The following is an 18,976-nucleotide window of genomic DNA, read 5'->3' on the forward strand; positions in this document are numbered from 1 at the left end:
CTGTACTGTCCGGTACAGTCAAACTTGCCCATCAGTTTCTCCAATGTCTATTTAAATGAAATTTGGCTTGTTTTATGACATTGCTGCTAAACGATATGCAGTGTTTTAAAAATGGGCAAGCACATACACGTAAATATAATTTATATAAATATTTCCTGAACAAATCAGTAGAGTCATTGAAATTTCTTTGTCTAATATTAATAGAATTAATTAAAAAGAATCATAAATGTTTATTTGTATGTATTTTATTACAATTAAATTTCAACTATAGTAATTAAAGTATTACAGATGGGAGGAGCAAACACTGACTGAAGTGTTATTACAAGAGATTGTGAGAAATTAATTCTCAAACAATGAGGCAGCGAGAGAAAAAAATATAAGGGACACATTAATCACAAGCAGAAAAAAATATCAAAGACAGAGAGAATAAAAAAAGAAAACATCACCACAAAAAAATTAAATGATGTACAATGCAATAATTTCAAATCTGATTTTATTATATAAAAAAGATAAAAATTAACAAGACAATTTTTAATAAATCAAAGCACTTTTATTGTCACATCATCAACAGCACGTGCATTGGTGCTGCTTGTTCCAGTGCAGAACACATGTGCTATACAATTTAAATAAAGAATAAAAAAAAAACATTTCTCAGTATTTTGACAAATATTTGCGAAATCAGTTTCAGTCTTTTCCTCTTTGCGACTTTGGGGTACATCAGCTTAAAGTGAAGACTATTTCAAATAGTTTACACCAAACAATTATCTGTCAAAGTTAAAGAATTAAAAGAAGTACTAAGAATGAAAAAAGCTAACTAATAAAAATATGCTGTAGTTACTGTATAAAATTACTTCTTCTATATACTGTATATAAACAAAATTTGTAAGAAGATCCTTTTTTAGAGCATTAATGTGTTACGTCATTTTTTTTTTTTTTTTTTGCATTCGACTCGTGTATTTGGCTTTGAGCAGTAATGCCATCATGCAAAAACAAAAGCAGAAACCATTAAAATGAACAAATAAATAAATAAATAAAACGTGCATTATGTTGTGCACAATATTAAAATACTCGGTAACCCTCATTATGAACAACCATATCTGCAACATTTTTGTTAACATTTAATACGTTTTTAAAATGAAACGTTGTATCTGTTAACGTGGGTGCACTGCACAATGAACTAATTTAAACAAACAATTATTTGTATTATTAAAAAGATACCGTTCATTGTACGTTGTTATGTTAATGGATCCTTAATATTTAACTCATGGATTCAGCGGCGCTCCAGGGTTTATTGCAGTCATACCTGGAAAAACTATGTAGGCAACTGAATGCGTCAAACTGGGGGACCACGGAGAACAGTTACATGACAGCAGGTATCCCGGGTTTGCAGGTGACAGGTGCGCGTGCTGCTCGGGATATCCCAGACTCCCAGTGGACCTGTGTTCACTCTGATATCCTAAAACCTGAGAGAAAGGAAACGAACCAGGTGTTAAAACATGTGGGGAAAGTTGATCGTTTTGAGAAGCAGTCACATTGGTCCGGTTCGGTTCCATGGACGCAGCTAAATGGAGAGCTCGTTGCTTGTCTGTAGGAGCCAGAGTGGCCGCGGGTGATGATGTGTTTTGAAAGTCTCCACCGTCGTGGTGTGGTACAATGAAAACCCTGTCCTTCAGGCTCTTGGGTTTGCGTCGTGGTCGATATTTGTAGTCGGGATGCTCTCTCATGTGTTGCGCGCGCAGTCTTTTGGCCTCGTCGATGTACGGTCTTTTTTCAGACTCGGAGAGCAATTTCCACTCGCGGCCGAGTCTCTTGCTGATCTCGGCGTTGTGCATCTTTGGGTTCTCCACTGCCATCTGTCTTCTCTGACCTCGGGACCAAACCATGAAGGCATTCATTGGTCTCTTGATGTGCTCCATGGGTTGTTTCGCCATAGTCTCGTCATTTATTTGCTGCTTTGCATCACTAAAGAATAAAGTTTCTTTACACTTGAAATGAATGCAAGAGGGATATTGCTCTGATGAAATTAAATTAAAAGTCTGTTCCTTGAGCTTGGAGGTCTTTAGAAATGAAAGTGTGCAAGAAAGGCGTTTGTGAAATGTTTGTTTGAAATATCTGTCAAGTGCGCTGACTTTCAAAGAAAGCTTTGATGTAGGGAGCGCGCGCTCTGACACATCACCTCCTGCGCCCAATCAGCGCGGGTAAGCAACAGACAATGAATACATCCATGACAGTTTGTGATTTGTGAAAAAAATACTGTTACTGAACTCAACAAAATGTTTGACAGTTAACTATAATAGTTTGGGGAACCCATTATCATCTCTCGTAAGGCACGCACTGTATTGAACTGCAACTGTCCTTGGTCCTGAAGCATTGTTCACAATAAACGCATGAGGTACAAAAGTTCATAACATTGTCAAATAACATGATATTCTTACTTTAATAGATGCATTTTTGAATTATTAAATTACAATAAATTAACAGAAAATGTTTGTGCATTATATTAGAAATAGAATAGTGATTAAATAATAATAATTTATACCCAAAAATGAAAATCATCATCAGGCTGCAGAACACAAAAGAAGACATTGTGAACGAAACTACAGTGGCCCCATTGACATCCACTGTATGGAAACAAAACCATTGAGACATTTCCCAAAATATATTTTTTGTCTTCCAGCTTTTTTGTCTTTTTGTCTTCCATGGTTGGGTTAAAAAGGGACAAACCTAACCGTTTGGCTTAAAAATTATTACAGGTCCCAGTGGTTATGTTTGTCCATTATTTGAAAATATAGTTTTTTTAAATGCTTTTTAAAAAATTACTCAGCATTTTTAGAGTCTGTCCCTTTATTGCTTTACTGCATATAACTGTTTTAGCCCTATAATCTTTCTAAATTGGGGAAAATGTCTTCATATATTCAGATATAATGTGCTCCTTGTTCATACATAAGATTGTGAACTGACCAAAGGACAGCTGGTTCTTTGCTGTCCATCATGAGATTTTATCTTCTGCATTGAGGGATTTCTGACACATGGGGGCACTGATCATGCTGTGAATCTGATTGCTTTTTAGTTTGCTCTTACGGTAAAGATAATATTGGCATTGAAAAAGCTAAATCTGTATTCTGCTTTTGGTGCCTTTTATTACCCTATTGACAAGCAGGATGTAAAGAGAACACGTTTATTCAAGGTACTCATTAGTAGGCTACTCTTATAAAAAGAGCAAGGCAAGCTAACAGTCATGGTTATAAAATACACACAATACAGGTTCATTTTTGGATTTGTTATTGTCTGTTCAATATTATTATTATGACATTATTTATTTATATTATTTATATGGGTGTGCATCTGAAAAAAATTATGTTATATACATGATTAGAAAGAGAAAGTAGTGCATTAAAAAATATTTAAATAAATATATCAAAATATATTAAAAATATAAAAATAAATTGAAAGTCACATTAGGAGAGTGTTCCGTATTTATACAAAAAAAATAACAGGAATATTCCCATTATTTGCTGCATGTAATTGATTTACTGAGGTCCCTTTGAATTTGTTTGAATGTTCAAAATCATTTATCACTCAAAAATAGCCTATTAATTTCTCTTTGCATGTTTTGTCTATTTGTAAAAGCATCAAAATTTAAACACAAATCATAGATTACTCATGGACCTTTTCTAACCGCTTGTGACACTTTCAAGCAAAACATTTTGAAAACATTTCCCAGAGCAATCCTACAGATTTTCTCTGCTCTATGGGATAAAGCTTGTGGTTTGTAAATCATATTTGAGAAAAGTCAAGCTTTTCTATAATAACCTTTCATGGAAATATTGCTAGTAAAAATGTGTTGAAGATATGTAGGAAACAGCTCAAATCATGAGAGCTGTCAGGATTTATTCGTAGCCACACTTTTCCCCCTGTGAAATTAATACTTGCACCACTCTAGATAAAGCTGGTGGATATTATTCCCTGCCTATCTGCAAGCCCCAAATCCCACCAGTCAGCAGTCAGAGACATATGCAATAAGGCATTTTCAAGAGAAGCACTAAATGCAGGCTAAAGATTTTAAATGTGCCACAGCAAATTAAATGGAGCTTTTAAGTGAAAGGTGCTCTGTAAGCATAGCAATACTTACTCAGAATGAGTTTGTAGGGGATATGCGAAGATGCAGTATTTTGGTATTAACTTATCAGTGTCATGTGCAAAATGTATATGTAAAAGCGTGTGTTAAAATTGTATGCTTTTTTCATAGAAAATGTTTTGTTTTTGTACGTTACTACTGCCATTAAAATACAGAGAAAGATCATGTTTAGTTTAGAAAATTAGAAATCAGTATTGCTTCCAGTCTTCTTTCTAAATTATTATAAAGAAAGTAATATTTAAAAAATCTGCAGCATTTGTATCCTGCTATGAAGGCTGTGATACCTTATGTGCCTATGGCCATTCATAAAAAATAAGCGTCTACCATTCATCACCACTAGATGTCGCTGTAAAGCAGATGATGTTTGTGGGCTATGGTTGTGGTTATTTCAAAAACATTCAATGCAGTGTTTAATTGATAAATATCCACGGTTTCGTTGATAAAGCTATGTGATTGGATATTTCGTGTGTTGGTAGATTTGTTTCTGGGCAATTTAGGTTTAAAAACAAATATTTTGCAAAACCTCGATTTTAATGTTGCATGGCTGCATACTGCTTTTAAACCTGCCATATGTTTGAAACTGGGGAAATAAAATAACCAAACATATTAAACTAAACATAATAAACGTTTTATTTTCACTATAGTAATATATGTTCAAACAGCATTAAGCTGAATTTAAAGTATTTGCATAAAGGCCACGATAGGACTTTTATTTTGAAACAACACAAGAATCTTGACGTCCCTCACTTCGCTGATCTACGCTGTCGGCGTCTGTGTGAGTTCCGGTATCTCAGGAATTTGGGCTGATCGTCTCCTGAACTCCCCTGCAGAACTGAACAAGAGATTTTCGGCAACTTGAAGGTATATTTTAATTCATTTTCCCAAGTATTTTTTACCTCAGAACATACGGCATTTACCCGGAGCGTGACTTTTGTTGTTCTTAAGATAAACGTCAACCGTAAACCGCCACGAATTGCTCAGTTAATAGAGGCGTGTCGTTGCACAGTAGTGTAGTAGTAAGTTAGCCACTGATCTTTGTTACTAAACTGCAATAAGTACATTTACCATATATGCATTTTTATCCTCAGGCCTAAGCAACTACTAGTGCATTCAAACTACATTATTTTCAGTATGATTTGTTTGTTCCTCGGATCGAACCCAAGTCGTTTAAGTTACTATGGCTTAAGTTACAAAGTACTAACGCTCCGTTACCAATGCGCTAACGGAACACAACATGCGCTACTTTAATTTTTTAGTTTAGTTGAATTGTGGCAGTAAGTTCAGACTAAACATAGATTCAGTATTAAAAACACAGAAATGTATTTTATAGAAAATAGATTTAATTAATTAAATAGATTGCACAGTAAATATTATACCCTGTAAATGAAAATAAAAACAATCACTGTTTTTTATCCGTTTTACTTTAATATGATGTTAATGTGTGAGCCACTCTTTGTGTTTAATAAATTTTAAGGCTCTTGTGCATCACTGTATATTTGATTTGCATTTGATATGGTTTTTACTGTACTATACTGAGACCATCACGTTAAGGCTCAAGCTTTTGCCTCCATTTATGTCTGTATCTATCTACTAAAAGTTGTCTGAAGTTGTCTTGTAAATGGCTCACTAGGTTTTGAACCAACTTCTGAATATTTCACCCTCATTGCAATGTACTTTAGGGTCAAATATACTGTATAAATTCTTTAGAAATATTATTATGTCATATATTGCTGTACAGCAATTATTGCAGCTGTAGCTTTAGTTTTTAAGGACATGCTTTATTTAAATTTCAAACAGGAAACCTAGATTAGGTTTTGTGTTCCTGTCAGTTTAAGTCAAATGCTTGATGTAGGTTTGTGGTGAGACTGATGCTCACAGACAGAAACTGACTTCCTCTTCCTGTAGAGCTCTGAATACTTTCACTATAAACAGGTTTCATGTGCACGTAAGTTCAGCTCGATGTCTTATGCCAAGATGGTCAATGCTTTAACATAAAGTCCTTGAGGTTTCTACTATCTCATGCAGTGTAGTCAAATGCTAAATCAGATCCTAATTTTAAAAATCATTTTTTTTAATCGTTTTTCAGGTTTCGTTTGAGGTCACCATGTCTCAGGCTGATAAATTGAAGGTAAGGAAATGAGAGCTGGTGGGTGGATGTTGAGTTTTACTCTGAGTGCATCTCCAATTATGCAATGCACAGAGGAAGCTGTCACACCGCTATGAAGTAGATTAGTGTGCATGTACCAAGTCACAAATCCAATTTTCAAGTAGTCTGTTTAGTATTGTATGTATGAATGTAGTTATTCAGAGATTGTTCTGTTCTGATCATTTTAGCAGGGGCAGTTTACAAACCCAGAGACTCCTGGCTATGTGGGATTTGCAAATTTGCCAAACCAGGTGCACCGGAAATCAGTGAAAAAGGGCTTTGAGTTTACACTTATGGTGGTGGGTAAGTACGCGCGAAACAAATTAATTTTGTTTAACAATTGAGTATTATAAACTATACTTCAATGCATCTGATATTGCGTCTCAGTCCAAAGTTTTCTATATTTTACATACAATCAGTAAAACGGTATTATATAGTTAAAATAAAGAGGAACATTATTTGGGCAACATTTGCATAACAATGCTGTAGTAAAAAAGCTGAAAAGTTCTTCCTTCACGTATTTACACACACAGCACTTTTTATTTTATTCCCTCTTAAAATATCCAGCTAAGCTCAGCATAAGCTGGTGAGCTGGTTTTAGCTGGTCTCCCAGCTTGGTTTTAGCTGGTATTGCTGGTCTATCAGGCTGGTCTAGCTGTGTTTTGGTCACTTTTTAAGATGGTCTAGCTCAGGGGTGTCCAATCCTGCTCCTGGAGGGTCCGTGTCTCTGCAGAGTTTTATTCTAACCCTAAGGGGTTGTGCACACCAAAACTTTAAAACGCGGCTGAAAACACCTGGACAATGCCGAATGCCAGCTGTTTTCTCAGCTGTGTGCCAGCTTTCTTCAGCTGAGCGCTTTTTAGCTGTGATACTTGAGCTGTGAGACAGCTTTGTGATACCTGTCCCGCCCCTCCTCCACTGTCTGTGATTGGACAGCCGTGTGAGAACTGACATTGACGAGCAGAGCGTTTCACCCAAAGTTGAATCTCTTTCAACTCTCGACGCTCTGCGCCGAGCGCAGAAAAAATGCAGAGCGCCAACTTATTTGAAAAACGCAGAGTTTCCATTGGAATCAATTGAAAACATGCGCCGCCATGGCCGTAAAAGCTTTGGTGTGCACGCACCCTTATCAAACACAACTGAACCAGCTAATCGGTCTCCTTGGACACCAGCCCTCCTGGACCGACTTGAGACACCCTTGGTCTAGTTGGACTTAGCTGGTCAGGCTGGAAGACCAGCTGACCCACCAGCTTGACCAGCTTTGCCAGGCTGGGAGGACCAGCTTAAACCAGCTACCAGCCACCTTAAACCAGCTACCAGCTTATGCTGGATTTTTCAGTTGGGTACTAATTGAGCAACAGGAACACAACATACACACTTTTGTCGAATTTTGGCAGTAATAGATCAAACTTAACATGGATTCAGTATTTAAAACACAGAGTTGTATTTAAAAATTATTTAATAGATTCAGTCAAAAAGATTTGTGTTACTACAGATATTTGACAACGCCTAAAAACACTATTTTTCGTGCCATGCCAGTAGATGGCGATGCTATCTTGTAAAGAAACACTACACGCCTAAGCAAATACACATTTGTCTACAAAAAGATAAATACAAACAATCAAGGCGGCAAAATCATCGACCAGTTTTGTTTAAACGGACAATGAGGTTGGTTTATTATTACAAGTGACTAGTAACTATAATGTGGCAATATCGTAAACTGTTTGAGAAGCGTTAACAATCTCAGTATCTTGACACATTCCCGTAGACCACCGTTGTTGTTTTGGTTATACTTGTGCATGCCATCAACATTATCATAGAGTCACATTGTACTCATGTACACAGAGACAGGGTGTCGTTTTCAATAACTTGTCCCGCCTTCAAAAGTTAGCATTTTCTGGACCCCAAAATGACCATGTAGTGTAAAAGAACAGCCAAACCACAAAAAAACTTTACCAATTTCGGTTGAAAACATTGTTGTTCAAATGGCCCCTTAGTCTAGGATAACAAAGTAAATGCTTGTCAGTAAGAGCGGCATCCATGTTTGGAGGTAAAACATTTAATTTGATGGAAACTCTGTATTTGGTGTTTGAGTGGAAATGGCTGTGGGAACAGAAATCTTTGGCAGGGTCAGATCTCTCCCATCAGGCCTGTGTGTGTACAGCTGTTGACACTCAAATGAGATCTGCTGTGGAGAATCGCATGGGGGAGGGAGACTGTCCATTGTACGCAGAGCCCATGCCTTATAGTCTTAAAATAAATCACAGGAATGCAGAACTACAGCCTGCACTGTTTCAGTTGTGCACATGATGATGGAGAACAGCTCAAACTAGAGAGTAATGACACTGGCTGAAGCAAGAAAACAGTATGGGGCACTGGATTTATTTGTTTGTTTATACACATAAATCGAGCCGTGTCCGTGTGTGTTGAAAAGGGATGACAGAACGTCATAGGAATCTGATTTAACTGTGTTAAAAGAGTGTCCTCATTTGTACTTGTGTTGTTTTCAGGTGAGTCAGGATTGGGGAAGTCAACGCTTATCAACAGTTTGTTCCTCACAGATCTTTATCCTGAGAGAGTCATACCTGGTGCTGCAGGTGAGAGTTTCAGTACATTTTACACACTGAAATTAAATGAGATATTTTTAATCATACTTCATTTAAATTGAGATTTTTTTAACATTGTTGCATTGTTTTAAAGCAGCTTTACTTGATAAAGAAAGAAAACGCATTAGAAAAATGATTAAATATATTGTATATAGAGTAGAATTATATTATTGCAAATTATTATTTTCCCCATAAATAGACTGTAATTTAATAAAATATAATATATGATAGGTACTGTATCATATGAACATGACGTATGACAGGTATCATATCCTTAAATGGCAGAATCACAAAATGCATGTTTAGGGAAATTGTGTTAATGTCAATGTAGATTTAGTGTTTTGAAAGATATTAAAGCTACTTTTAATCAATAAATAAAATATAAAACAAATGGTGGCCAACTTGTCTTTATATCAGTTTTTTGTTTCTGGAGTCATCTCTAACATTATGCAAATGTGCTTTTGTCACGCAGAAAAGATTGAGCGTACTGTGCAGATCGAGGCCTCAACGGTGGAGATCGAGGAGCGTGGAGTAAAGCTTCGCCTCACTGTGGTCGACACACCTGGATATGGAGACGCCATTAACAGCCAAGACTGGTAAGGGTCATTAAAAATAATTAACTGGGCCTGAGATATACAGTATATGGGTCAGTGACAAAATGGTTTGGCAAGATGAGAAAATCAAAAATCTTAAAAAAAGCATACATCAGATTTATTTCAATGCACATAGTGTGTTTATGTAACCTGGCTAACACCAGACCAGTCTCATAGAGAATGAGACGTGGTCTGGGAACCACATGCTCATTTTCTCGTATTTGAGGCGTGGTTTACGAATGCCCAGAGATGTTTATTGGGCGCTACGAATGTCTATCAAATACGTCTGTACGTAGCTCATAGCCCAGGGGTGGGCATCGAGGGCCACAGTCCTGCAGAGTTTAGCTTCAACCTTAATCGAACACACCTGAATGTCATTTCCAAACAGTCCTGAAGACTTCAATTAGATTTTTCAGCTGTGTTTGATTAGGGTTGGAGCTAAACTCTGCAGGGACACTGGCCCTCAGGACCAGGAGTTGCCCACCCCGTCATAGCCAATCGTTTCAATTATACCAGATGACGTATGTAGAGCGACATCAATTCAAACGTAAACAACTTTTATCGGTACGTGTGCACACAGATGAAACCTACGCAACTAAACCGGTAGCTGTATATTGATATTGAAAAGCAACACAATTTAGTGGCACTGTGACAACCACAGTACAGTAATATTGACAATATGATATTAATAAATACCACTTACCATTTATAAGTTAATTGTACTTCGTCGACGACGATGCCTAGCAGGTTGGTCCTATAAAACTCAGTGGCTATCATGTCTTGCCATGTCCAAACTGGGGATGCATGATGATTAATCGCGAATAATCTATAGCAAAATAAATCATATATGTGTGTGTACTGTGTATAATAACTTTGTATAGATAAATGCACACACTTGCATGTATATATTTAAGAAATGTTAACATGTGTATATGCATTTGTATATTTATGAATAATTTATATTATATAGAAATATATATACATATTAACACTTAATATATAAATTTATATTTTTCTTAAAATTATACATGCATGTGTGCATATTAATATATACATAATTATTATACACAGTTCACACACATATATCAAGTAAACAAAAACTTTTATTCTGCTATAGATTAATCGCGATTAATCGTTATGCATCCCTAGTCCAAACATCCTTCTTGGATATGAAATTGTTTAACGCCAAAAGTTGCTCTTTTTTAAATAAACTTGCGTTCAAAACTACTTAGAACACTATCTAAGGCTGCATTGAAAAGTAACTTCGCGTCTGTTGCCGTGTTATAACACATAACAAAACTGCTTCGGTGTGTCGCATAGACATCGTCATCTTCCTGCTGCGCCCTCCCCGTTCTGTGATTGGTTCCCTATTTCAGGGGCTAAAAAGGGCCATAGTTTTCATGCTAAACTTGCAGTGTGAATAAATTTGCATATGGGGAAACCCAGGCTAGTATTTATGTTAATTTTATGCAATAAAAGATGACATTTGCACCATTTTTATGAAAGTTGAGGCTGAATGGACCTGAAAATGTCAAATGGTGTAACCGCAAATTGCGCCAAAGAATGAGAAATATTAAATATTTTATCCAGCTTGATGGCATGTAAACATAATCATCATCAAACAAAAAAATATTTTATAGTTTTATTATTTATTTCTGAATGTATTTTTTAATGCGTTTTTGTAATATTTGTTCTGAAATATGCTGAAAACAGCTTTGTTTTCTAAATAATCTTTGACAAATGATGTAAAAATGTATGTAAAAATATTCATTATATTTTATTCCACATTTTTTATAAATATATTTATATTTTCATTTAAAAAAAATACTAGTTACACTGACATTTTCGCAATTATCCCCCAAATATTCTTTCAAAATGAAATAAAACCAGAAATTTTAGACTTGGTCCTCAAAAAGGAGAATGTATGCAAGTAATGTGCAATTTATTTTGAAATTTTTACCCTTTTACATTTAATTGAACCATATAACGTCATGTCATTGACCCACATAACTATATGTGATGTGACCCTGCTTATGAAAACCAAGCTAAAGTCTAAATCATCCAACATAATTTGAAGAATGTTCAGTGAAAATATAACCTTGATATCTTTAAAATTGACTAAGAAGGTCATGTCAAAAAATCAAACTTTGATGCTCCTAATCTCATAATTAGATCATAACAGGGACACAATATTTGGGAACATTTTTAGAAGTTATTGTTGTAATTGGATACCCAGTATAAAAGAAACAGTTTGGAGTATAAGGAGTGGAGAATGAGGAGTGTATTGGAGGACCAAAGGAAGTCTGTTTTTTTAAGCTTTGGGAAAGTTGCTCTGTTAGTGGCATTAGAAAGACAGGAAACATGTGTGACCTCTTCCTGACAACTCCCTGACCCGCTTTAGAGGGAAAAAAACAGAAACTAGAGGATATTCATGCACTTTTGTCTGAAAAAGGAAATGTGTGCTGTCACACAAACACAAGACTTAGTGTCCCAAAGCTCAGTTGATAGAGCATTGCGTTAGCAGCACCACAAAAGTCATGGGTCTGATCCCAGAGAATGCACATACTGATAATAGAAATGTATAGCTTGAATGGACTGTAAGCCAAACACATAGATGCAAATGTACATAATGTCTATATATAACAAAATCTTTTCATTCAGTTACTTAAAGAGAAACTTCACATTCAGTGTTAAAATCATTTTAGACATTTACGCTTGTTGCATTTAAACCTTGATTTGTGGTCACATGGTATTAAGTTCTTTAATCTTTAAAATTCTTAAATCTTTTAAAAATAAAATTACTTGTATAATTCAATTAAAAACATCCTTTCATAAGACAATTCTGTTTAATTAGACTGCAAAATCTTGTTTGGAACTTGTAAAAATGCCTTCATTGAAGGATGAGGCAGTAAAGAGTTGTATTTGACACAAAAGGAAACTCCAGTTGTGAGTTTTTTGGTCTGTTGAGATGCAATAAAGGTGCGATAGATGAGCAATGCAAAGACATTAAGACAGTTGACCCCTATCTATTTATTAGCAGTCAGAAGAACCTAAACAAAGTGAAATACATCATAAAGCTCGAGAACATTAGCAATGTCTATATCTGTCCATTTTAGTTGTTTATAACTCACTGAAATCCCCAAAAGCTCAATGTCATAAGTCTCTGTTTCTTTGTCTCTGACTGTTTCAACACCATCATCGCATACATCGATGACCAGTTCGAGCGCTATCTTCACGATGAGAGTGGACTCAACCGCAGGCATATCGTCGACAACCGTGTGCACTGTTGTTTCTATTTTATTTCTCCTCTGGGTCACGGGATGAGTTCTCATACCTGGCTTACCTACGACTTATTTAATGCATCATTTACAAAGTACTTTGTTATGAAGATTTTAAGATGACTATCATTGCATGCTTCAATTATACAGGATGAAGCCTCTAGATGTCCAGTTCATGAAGGCCATTCACAACAAAGTGAATGTTGTTCCTGTTATTGCTAAAGCAGATACACTGACCATGAGGGAGAGAGAGAGACTCAAGCGCAGGGTAATGCATTCAGATCTCCATCCAAAAACAGGTCCACATTGGTTGATCATGTGTTTGGCTTGATTATTTTTTTTGTGTATTGGTTGCAGATTTTGGATGAAATTGATGAGCATGGCATCAAGATCTATCATCTACCTGATGCAGAGTCAGATGAAGATGAAGATTTCAAAGAGCAAACCAGAATTCTGAAGGTGTGTAATATGCAGTTTTGCCATCTTAATAAAATAAAATCTCTCTCTCTCTCTCTCTCTCTCTCTCTCTCTCTCTCTCTCAAAAGATAATGATAATAACTAAATGCTCTTGGCACATTGCACATTACACATTTCTTAAATATTTCTGCTTAATTCCAGCCTCAGGTCATTGAGAAATACTGGTTTGTTGACAGAATCCATTAAAAATATAAAAATGCTCATTTACAAGAAAACATGTCAGATGCACTTAGAGGGTTTTGCATCTGAGCTTTTCATATAATATCTAAAAGGGCCAGAGATTTACATATTTTCATCGTTTTACTGTTTACAGGCCAGTATACCCTTTGCCGTAGTGGGATCCAACCAGCAAATTGAAGCTAAAGGGAAGAAGGTGAGAGGGCGTTTGTACCCTTGGGGTGTGGTAGAGGTGGAAAATCCTGAACACAACGACTTCCTTAAACTTCGCACCATGCTGATGTGAGTTTGACTTCGCTGTACACAAAAACAGTGATTTGTGCCTGTAGTTTTCAACTTATTTTTTTGGAAATATATTTTCTTGCACTTGGGTCTAATGATGACTGTTGACATCTGTGCAGCACCCACATGCAGGACCTGCAGGAGGTGACTCAGGACCTTCATTACGAAAACTTCCGCTCGGAGCGCCTCAAACGGGGCGGCAGGTTGTCCTCCCATGGTTACATTCTGCCTCTGTCGCCTGCGTACGTACTGCTCTGCTTGTCTTTCTTCACCTCCTCCCCCAGCCTTCGTAAAAAATATTTTTTTTGTGGGTGTAGCCACGCATTATTTGAATATCTAAAAACCATCTGGCCGCAGGGATGACGTATTTTTGTAGGCAAAACCCAGAAGCGAGGTTAGCATTTCAGCACTTCCGGTTCCATGGTCCCGAAAAGCCCATGAATTTCACATGTGAAAAAACACGCTTTCACATGTGAAATGTGTTTTTCCCATGTAAAACACATGTGAAACCCATACGATGACATGTGCATAATGTGGTGACGATTTTTTTGTGGTGACAACACTGATTTCCCATGTGATCACATGGGTTTCACACAAAAATGTGTTCCAAAAACACACATTTCACATGTGAATTTGCACATGTCAAGATCAATGTGTTTTTTTTTATAGGGTTTTGGTTTGGTTTGGTTTGGTTTATCAGGATTTTTGCACTCCTATAAGATCATTACCTTATCCCACTGTGCGATATGGATGGTTTAAACTCAGGGATGACAGGCATGTAGACTGTACGATGATGACATGGAAGCTTCGGCGGTTGCGTCACACATTAGCGCAACGGCACCAGCATGCGCTCGTGGTAAACAAATACCAGTACGCAGATTGTAGCAGCAAACACACTGTGCGTTAATCATGCTGAATTTCTGACACTGTCAGAAAACTATCCAAGGCTATCTTTGGGAAGACTGGGAAAACGACCGTCTTTGAACCTTTCTCACTGTACGGCATAGGACCACCGATGAAGAGCCACGATCACAGAAATCGCGACGATTGTTTCACGATAGCCAATAATCGTGCAGTGTATCAGAGGCTTTAAAGAAGATCTTTATTCTATAACATAAAATACATCAGTAATACCCTCACTCGTGACTTTTAAAGCTTTAAAGTATCCTTAAAGGGGCAATAAGTAAGATTTACCCCCATCTAGTGGTGGAATTGTATTTTGCATTCAAAAGCCTCCCCTTTCCAAATGCGTGTTGCAACTACGGTAGTCGTTATGTAATCGCTGATCTCATTGTCCGTTGCAGCTGGTTTACGTGTTCTGAATGAAAAACGCGTTTTGGAAACGCGCGTTGGTAGGCTAGTGCTTTTTGTCCCTCTCTGCTATTATAGTTTATCAATATGGCGGAACGACATGGAAGCCTCCTTGGACTTACCCGTTCAATGTAAGTAAAGAGGAGAAATTCTAAGCTTACAAAGAAAAGTCAGATCACTGGCAGAGGTCATTTGACACCAACAAGGACATATTTATGAATAAAGACATTGATTTTGATTAATAAAACACTTAAAATCCTACTTACAGTCCCTTTAAAAGGGCGGTTGCTAACAAGATGCTATAGGACTTTCAAACTTTGTCGGGGGCTTCAAACGGCATCGCACATGAAGATCTCAAAAACTGTGCAACATGGGCACAATTCCCAAAAACGAATTATCCACAGAGTATGTCCTTATCAAGGAACATGTTTTTAAATGCGCTGAATAAAAAGTTTGAACGAGCTGTCAGAAGCTTTGTGTAATGACGTTGATGTCGAATGACTGTAATGTAGAAAATGCATTTAGTTGTGTTAGTCTGTGAAGATTATCTTGTTGGACAAAACATTTAAGTGTCATAAACCTTTGTTTGCATGGGATAAATTAATGGGTTTTTTGGCAAGGGAACCAGTGTCCCACTTACTTCCGGCTTGGCCTACAAAAACACGTCATCCCTGCAGCAACTAAGCATAATGCCAAATAGGGAAATAGCTTAAAGTAGCAATATAAAGTAATTTATAGCCACTTCTCAATTTTGCGAAATGCACACATAAATAGTAACAACAGCAATTATAAACAAAACAGTGAATTATTGCGTTGTCTTATTTAGCATTCATTTAAACTAAATCTGTTAAGACAGCCTGAAAATTTCCTCCTGGCCCTTAAAGCACATAAGCATCAGTTTTATTGTGTGCTATAGTTCTGTTATGTTTATTTCACAGCCTGTAATATCTCCTCTAATGTCTCATAGATCTGCGGCTATGAATCAGATCTATGTCTGTTAGAGGATAGGAGGGGGAGGTACTGCTGGGAGCTCAGTCACAGCTCCACCTATCTTACAGCCTGACACTGTTTCTACAACTCTCACCACACACGTCATTTGTTCTTCGACTTTCTGCTATGTTCAGCACACGCTTGCACTAATCATTTATGTTACTCTTGTCCTGACTAAACTTTGCATCAATGTGTTACTAACGTACAAACTCATTTCTATAAAAGAAACACTAAATGCATAGATATGCTACAGTAGGTTAAAGGAAAACACCACAGTTTTTGAATATTTTACTATGTTTTTACCTCAACTTTAACAAATGAATACATGCATATCTTTTATCAATGCGTGCACTTGGTCTTTGTGCAGCGCGTCGTGAATGTGTTGGCATTTAGCCTAGCCCCATTCATTCCTTAGGATCCAAACAGGAATGAATTTAGAAGCCACCAAACACTTCCATGTTTTCCCGATTTAAAGACTGTTACATGAGTAAGTATGGTGGCACAAAATAAAACTTTTGTTTGGAACCATAGGAATGAGTGGAGCTGGGCTAAATGCTGGCACATTCACGAGGCGCTGTGCAAAGATTAAAAGTGCACTCATGAAGAAAGATAGGGATGTATTAATTCATCTAAGTTGAGGTAAGAACATAGTAAAATATTGAAAAACAGTGTTGTTTTCCTTTAACATTGTCAATAAATTAGGATGTGAATAGCCTCAAAGCTAATAGGTTTTGTTTTAATGGGGTCATTCAATGAAAGATTTTGATAATTCAGCACAGCTACTGCCTGATTTGGTTTTAACAATGAAAAAAAATTGCTGAATTTGCCTAAAGCAGGTAGCTTAAGTGTAGAATAAATCTTTTATGAAACTTTACTATATAGACATGCTGCAGTAGATTAAAGGAAAACACCACAGTTTTTCGGTATTTTACTATGTTCTTACCTCAACTTAGACGAATGAATCTTTTTTCAATTAGTGCACTTTTGGTCCTTGTACGGCGCCTCGTGGGTGTGTTGGCATTTGGCCTGGCTCCATTTATTCCTATGGCTCCAAACAGGGATGAATTTAGAAGCCACCAAACACTTACATGTTTTCCCTATTTAAAGACTGTTACATGAGTAAGTATGGTGGCACAAAATTAAACTTTTGTTTGGAACCATGGGAGTGAATGGGGATGGGCTGGGTGCTGGCGCATTCACGAGGCGCTGTACAAAAATTAAAAGTGCACGCATGAAAAAGATAGGGATGTATTAGTTCGTCTAAGTTGAGGTAAGAACATAGTAAAATATTGAAAAACAATGGTCCTTTAACATTGTCAATAAATTAGGATGTGTTTAACCTCAAAGCTAATGGATTTTGTTTTAATGGGGTCGTTTAATTAAAGATTTTGGTAATTTAGCACAGCTACTACCTGATTTGGTTTTACAATAGAGAAAAGTTGCTGAATTTGCCTAAAGCAAAAGTGTAGAGTGTAAGTGTAGAATAAATAGTTTTATGAAACTTTACTGCAAAGTATAGTTGTGTGTGAGGCTCTTTACACCCCCTCCTACCCCGTGTAATTATTTAGGAAGGCCCCGGAGCCAGAGGAAATGGACAAGGACATTATCCTGCAGGAGAAGGAGGCTGAGGTACAATTTATTAAAGCAGACACTAATAACACTAGTGCTCAACTGTCAGTGTATGACCGTATGTGCTTGTGTCTCTGAGCTGAGGCGGATGCAGGAGATGATCGCCAAGATGCAGGCACAGATGCTGAAGCAGGGAGATGGCGAAGGAGACGGCCCACACCTGTGAGAAACACGGTAAATTTGTCTAATGTGACCTTGTGGGATAAGATTTTGATCTTGATCTGGGATGCGGCAGCACATTGAGGCTATTAGATGTGCTTACAGTTTATTCCTTTGCTTTGTTGAATATACAGTATGTTAGTATTATTAAAGATGCATGTTTGTGTGTTTCTTTTTAGATGCTGATCTGTCATTTGAGCTTGAGCCAATCGCACACAGCGTGAGATGGAAAAGGAAGGAAAGTGAGGATATTGGTCCATAGCTCATCGTGCTTGCCATTTTCTTAGTTTCTTTAACTTTTGAGAGTTTTTCCTCTTTAAGCAGTATTAAGTGTTTTTGTTATTTACTATGATGCTGTATTTAAAGTTCATTTATTTTTTTCAACACCTTGCTATGCCAGTAACCAAAATGAAGAAGCACCCTGTAAGTTACTGTTCATGTTTTCTGTTACAAAAGCCAACTGCTAAAGGACTTTCTTCTGTAAAGCAACGTTTGTAGGCCAATGAAAGTCCTTTTTGCCCAAAATGACTCCATTTACAGTAACTAAAAATCACTGTGAACAGTTAAAGCAGCTCTTGAATTTGAGTGTCATTGTGTTTTTTGATAATTGATTTTATATTGTTTATAAATGTTGCCGGAGAGATTGCTGCCTTCCTGTTCAAGAAGCTTTCTGAAGTGCTTCTCTCTTCCCTGCATGAAGTCGTCTTATTGTCATTCTTTAACAAATGCAAAAACAGGTATGCTGTGACCCTTTGTACCTGGAAACTGTCGTGTAATATCAGACGTTGTTTTGGTCTTAAGTGCAATGTGAAATCTGGTGATTGAAGTGATATACATTGACACAATGAAATACGCTGTTGTGCTCTTTGACCTTAATGCATGCCACATTTGACCTCCCTTTGGGTTATGTGGTTATTTTAACTCATTTCTGAGATTTATATCTGTATCTTTAAATAAAGTATCTGAGATGTGGGATTATATACATTACCCCACAGTCACTTCCTAAACTTGTTTCTCATAGTTGCCCTTGAAAATGTAGTTGTCGACATTCCACTTACGATATTTTATTTGAGACTGTCTATTAAACCACTACTGTCTATCATCTTGTAATTAAATTTCATATTAAAAAACTGTTTTGGTGTTTGTTTTATATTTCTGTTTGTGTTTATATTAGTTAATGTATTGGCAAG

At 36.7% G+C, this 18,976-nt stretch overlaps 2 protein-coding genes across 2 annotated transcripts; one reads left to right on the plus strand and one right to left on the minus strand.

Moving 5' to 3' along the window:
* Positions 1-1,006: 1,006 nt before the first annotated feature.
* Positions 1,007-2,019, minus strand: LOC129443497 (transcription factor Sox-14). The gene has a single exon (XM_055203939.2). It carries the CDS (start codon positions 1,929-1,931, stop codon positions 1,263-1,265), a length of 669 nt encoding a protein of 222 aa, XP_055059914.2. The 5' UTR covers positions 1,932-2,019; the 3' UTR covers positions 1,007-1,262.
* A 3,985-nt stretch (positions 2,020-6,004) lies between these two features.
* On the plus strand, positions 6,005-18,936 carry septin2 (septin 2). Its single transcript, XM_073876145.1, has 13 exons — positions 6,005-6,083; positions 6,225-6,266; positions 6,473-6,587; positions 8,795-8,881; positions 9,363-9,481; positions 12,663-12,801; positions 12,911-13,029; positions 13,119-13,220; positions 13,552-13,697; positions 13,817-13,900; positions 17,567-17,627; positions 17,707-17,801; positions 17,966-18,936. Exons 2-12 carry the CDS (start codon positions 6,243-6,245, stop codon positions 17,791-17,793), a joined length of 1,083 nt encoding a protein of 360 aa, XP_073732246.1. The 5' UTR covers positions 6,005-6,083; positions 6,225-6,242; the 3' UTR covers positions 17,794-17,801; positions 17,966-18,936.
* The last annotated feature ends 40 nt before the right edge of the window (positions 18,937-18,976 follow it).

Source organism: Misgurnus anguillicaudatus, chromosome 2, assembly GCF_027580225.2.
Source record: "Misgurnus anguillicaudatus chromosome 2, ASM2758022v2, whole genome shotgun sequence".
NCBI lineage: Eukaryota > Metazoa > Chordata > Actinopteri > Cypriniformes > Cobitidae > Misgurnus > Misgurnus anguillicaudatus.

What these genes read in the sequence shown, in the direction of transcription:
- LOC129443497 (XM_055203939.2), bottom strand. Translation starts at nt 1,931, where the DNA reads ATGGCGAAACAACCCATGGAGCACATCAAGAGACCAATGAATGCCTTC.
- septin2 (XM_073876145.1), top strand. Translation starts at nt 6,243, where the DNA reads ATGTCTCAGGCTGATAAATTGAAG. An exon ending in AGCAAACCAGAATTCTGAAG is followed by an intron (nt 13,221 to 13,551) that starts GTGTGTAATATG and finishes TACTGTTTACAG; the next exon opens with GCCAGTATACCCTTTGCCGT. An exon ending in TGCAGGAGAAGGAGGCTGAG is followed by an intron (nt 17,628 to 17,706) that starts GTACAATTTATT and finishes TGTGTCTCTGAG; the next exon opens with CTGAGGCGGATGCAGGAGAT.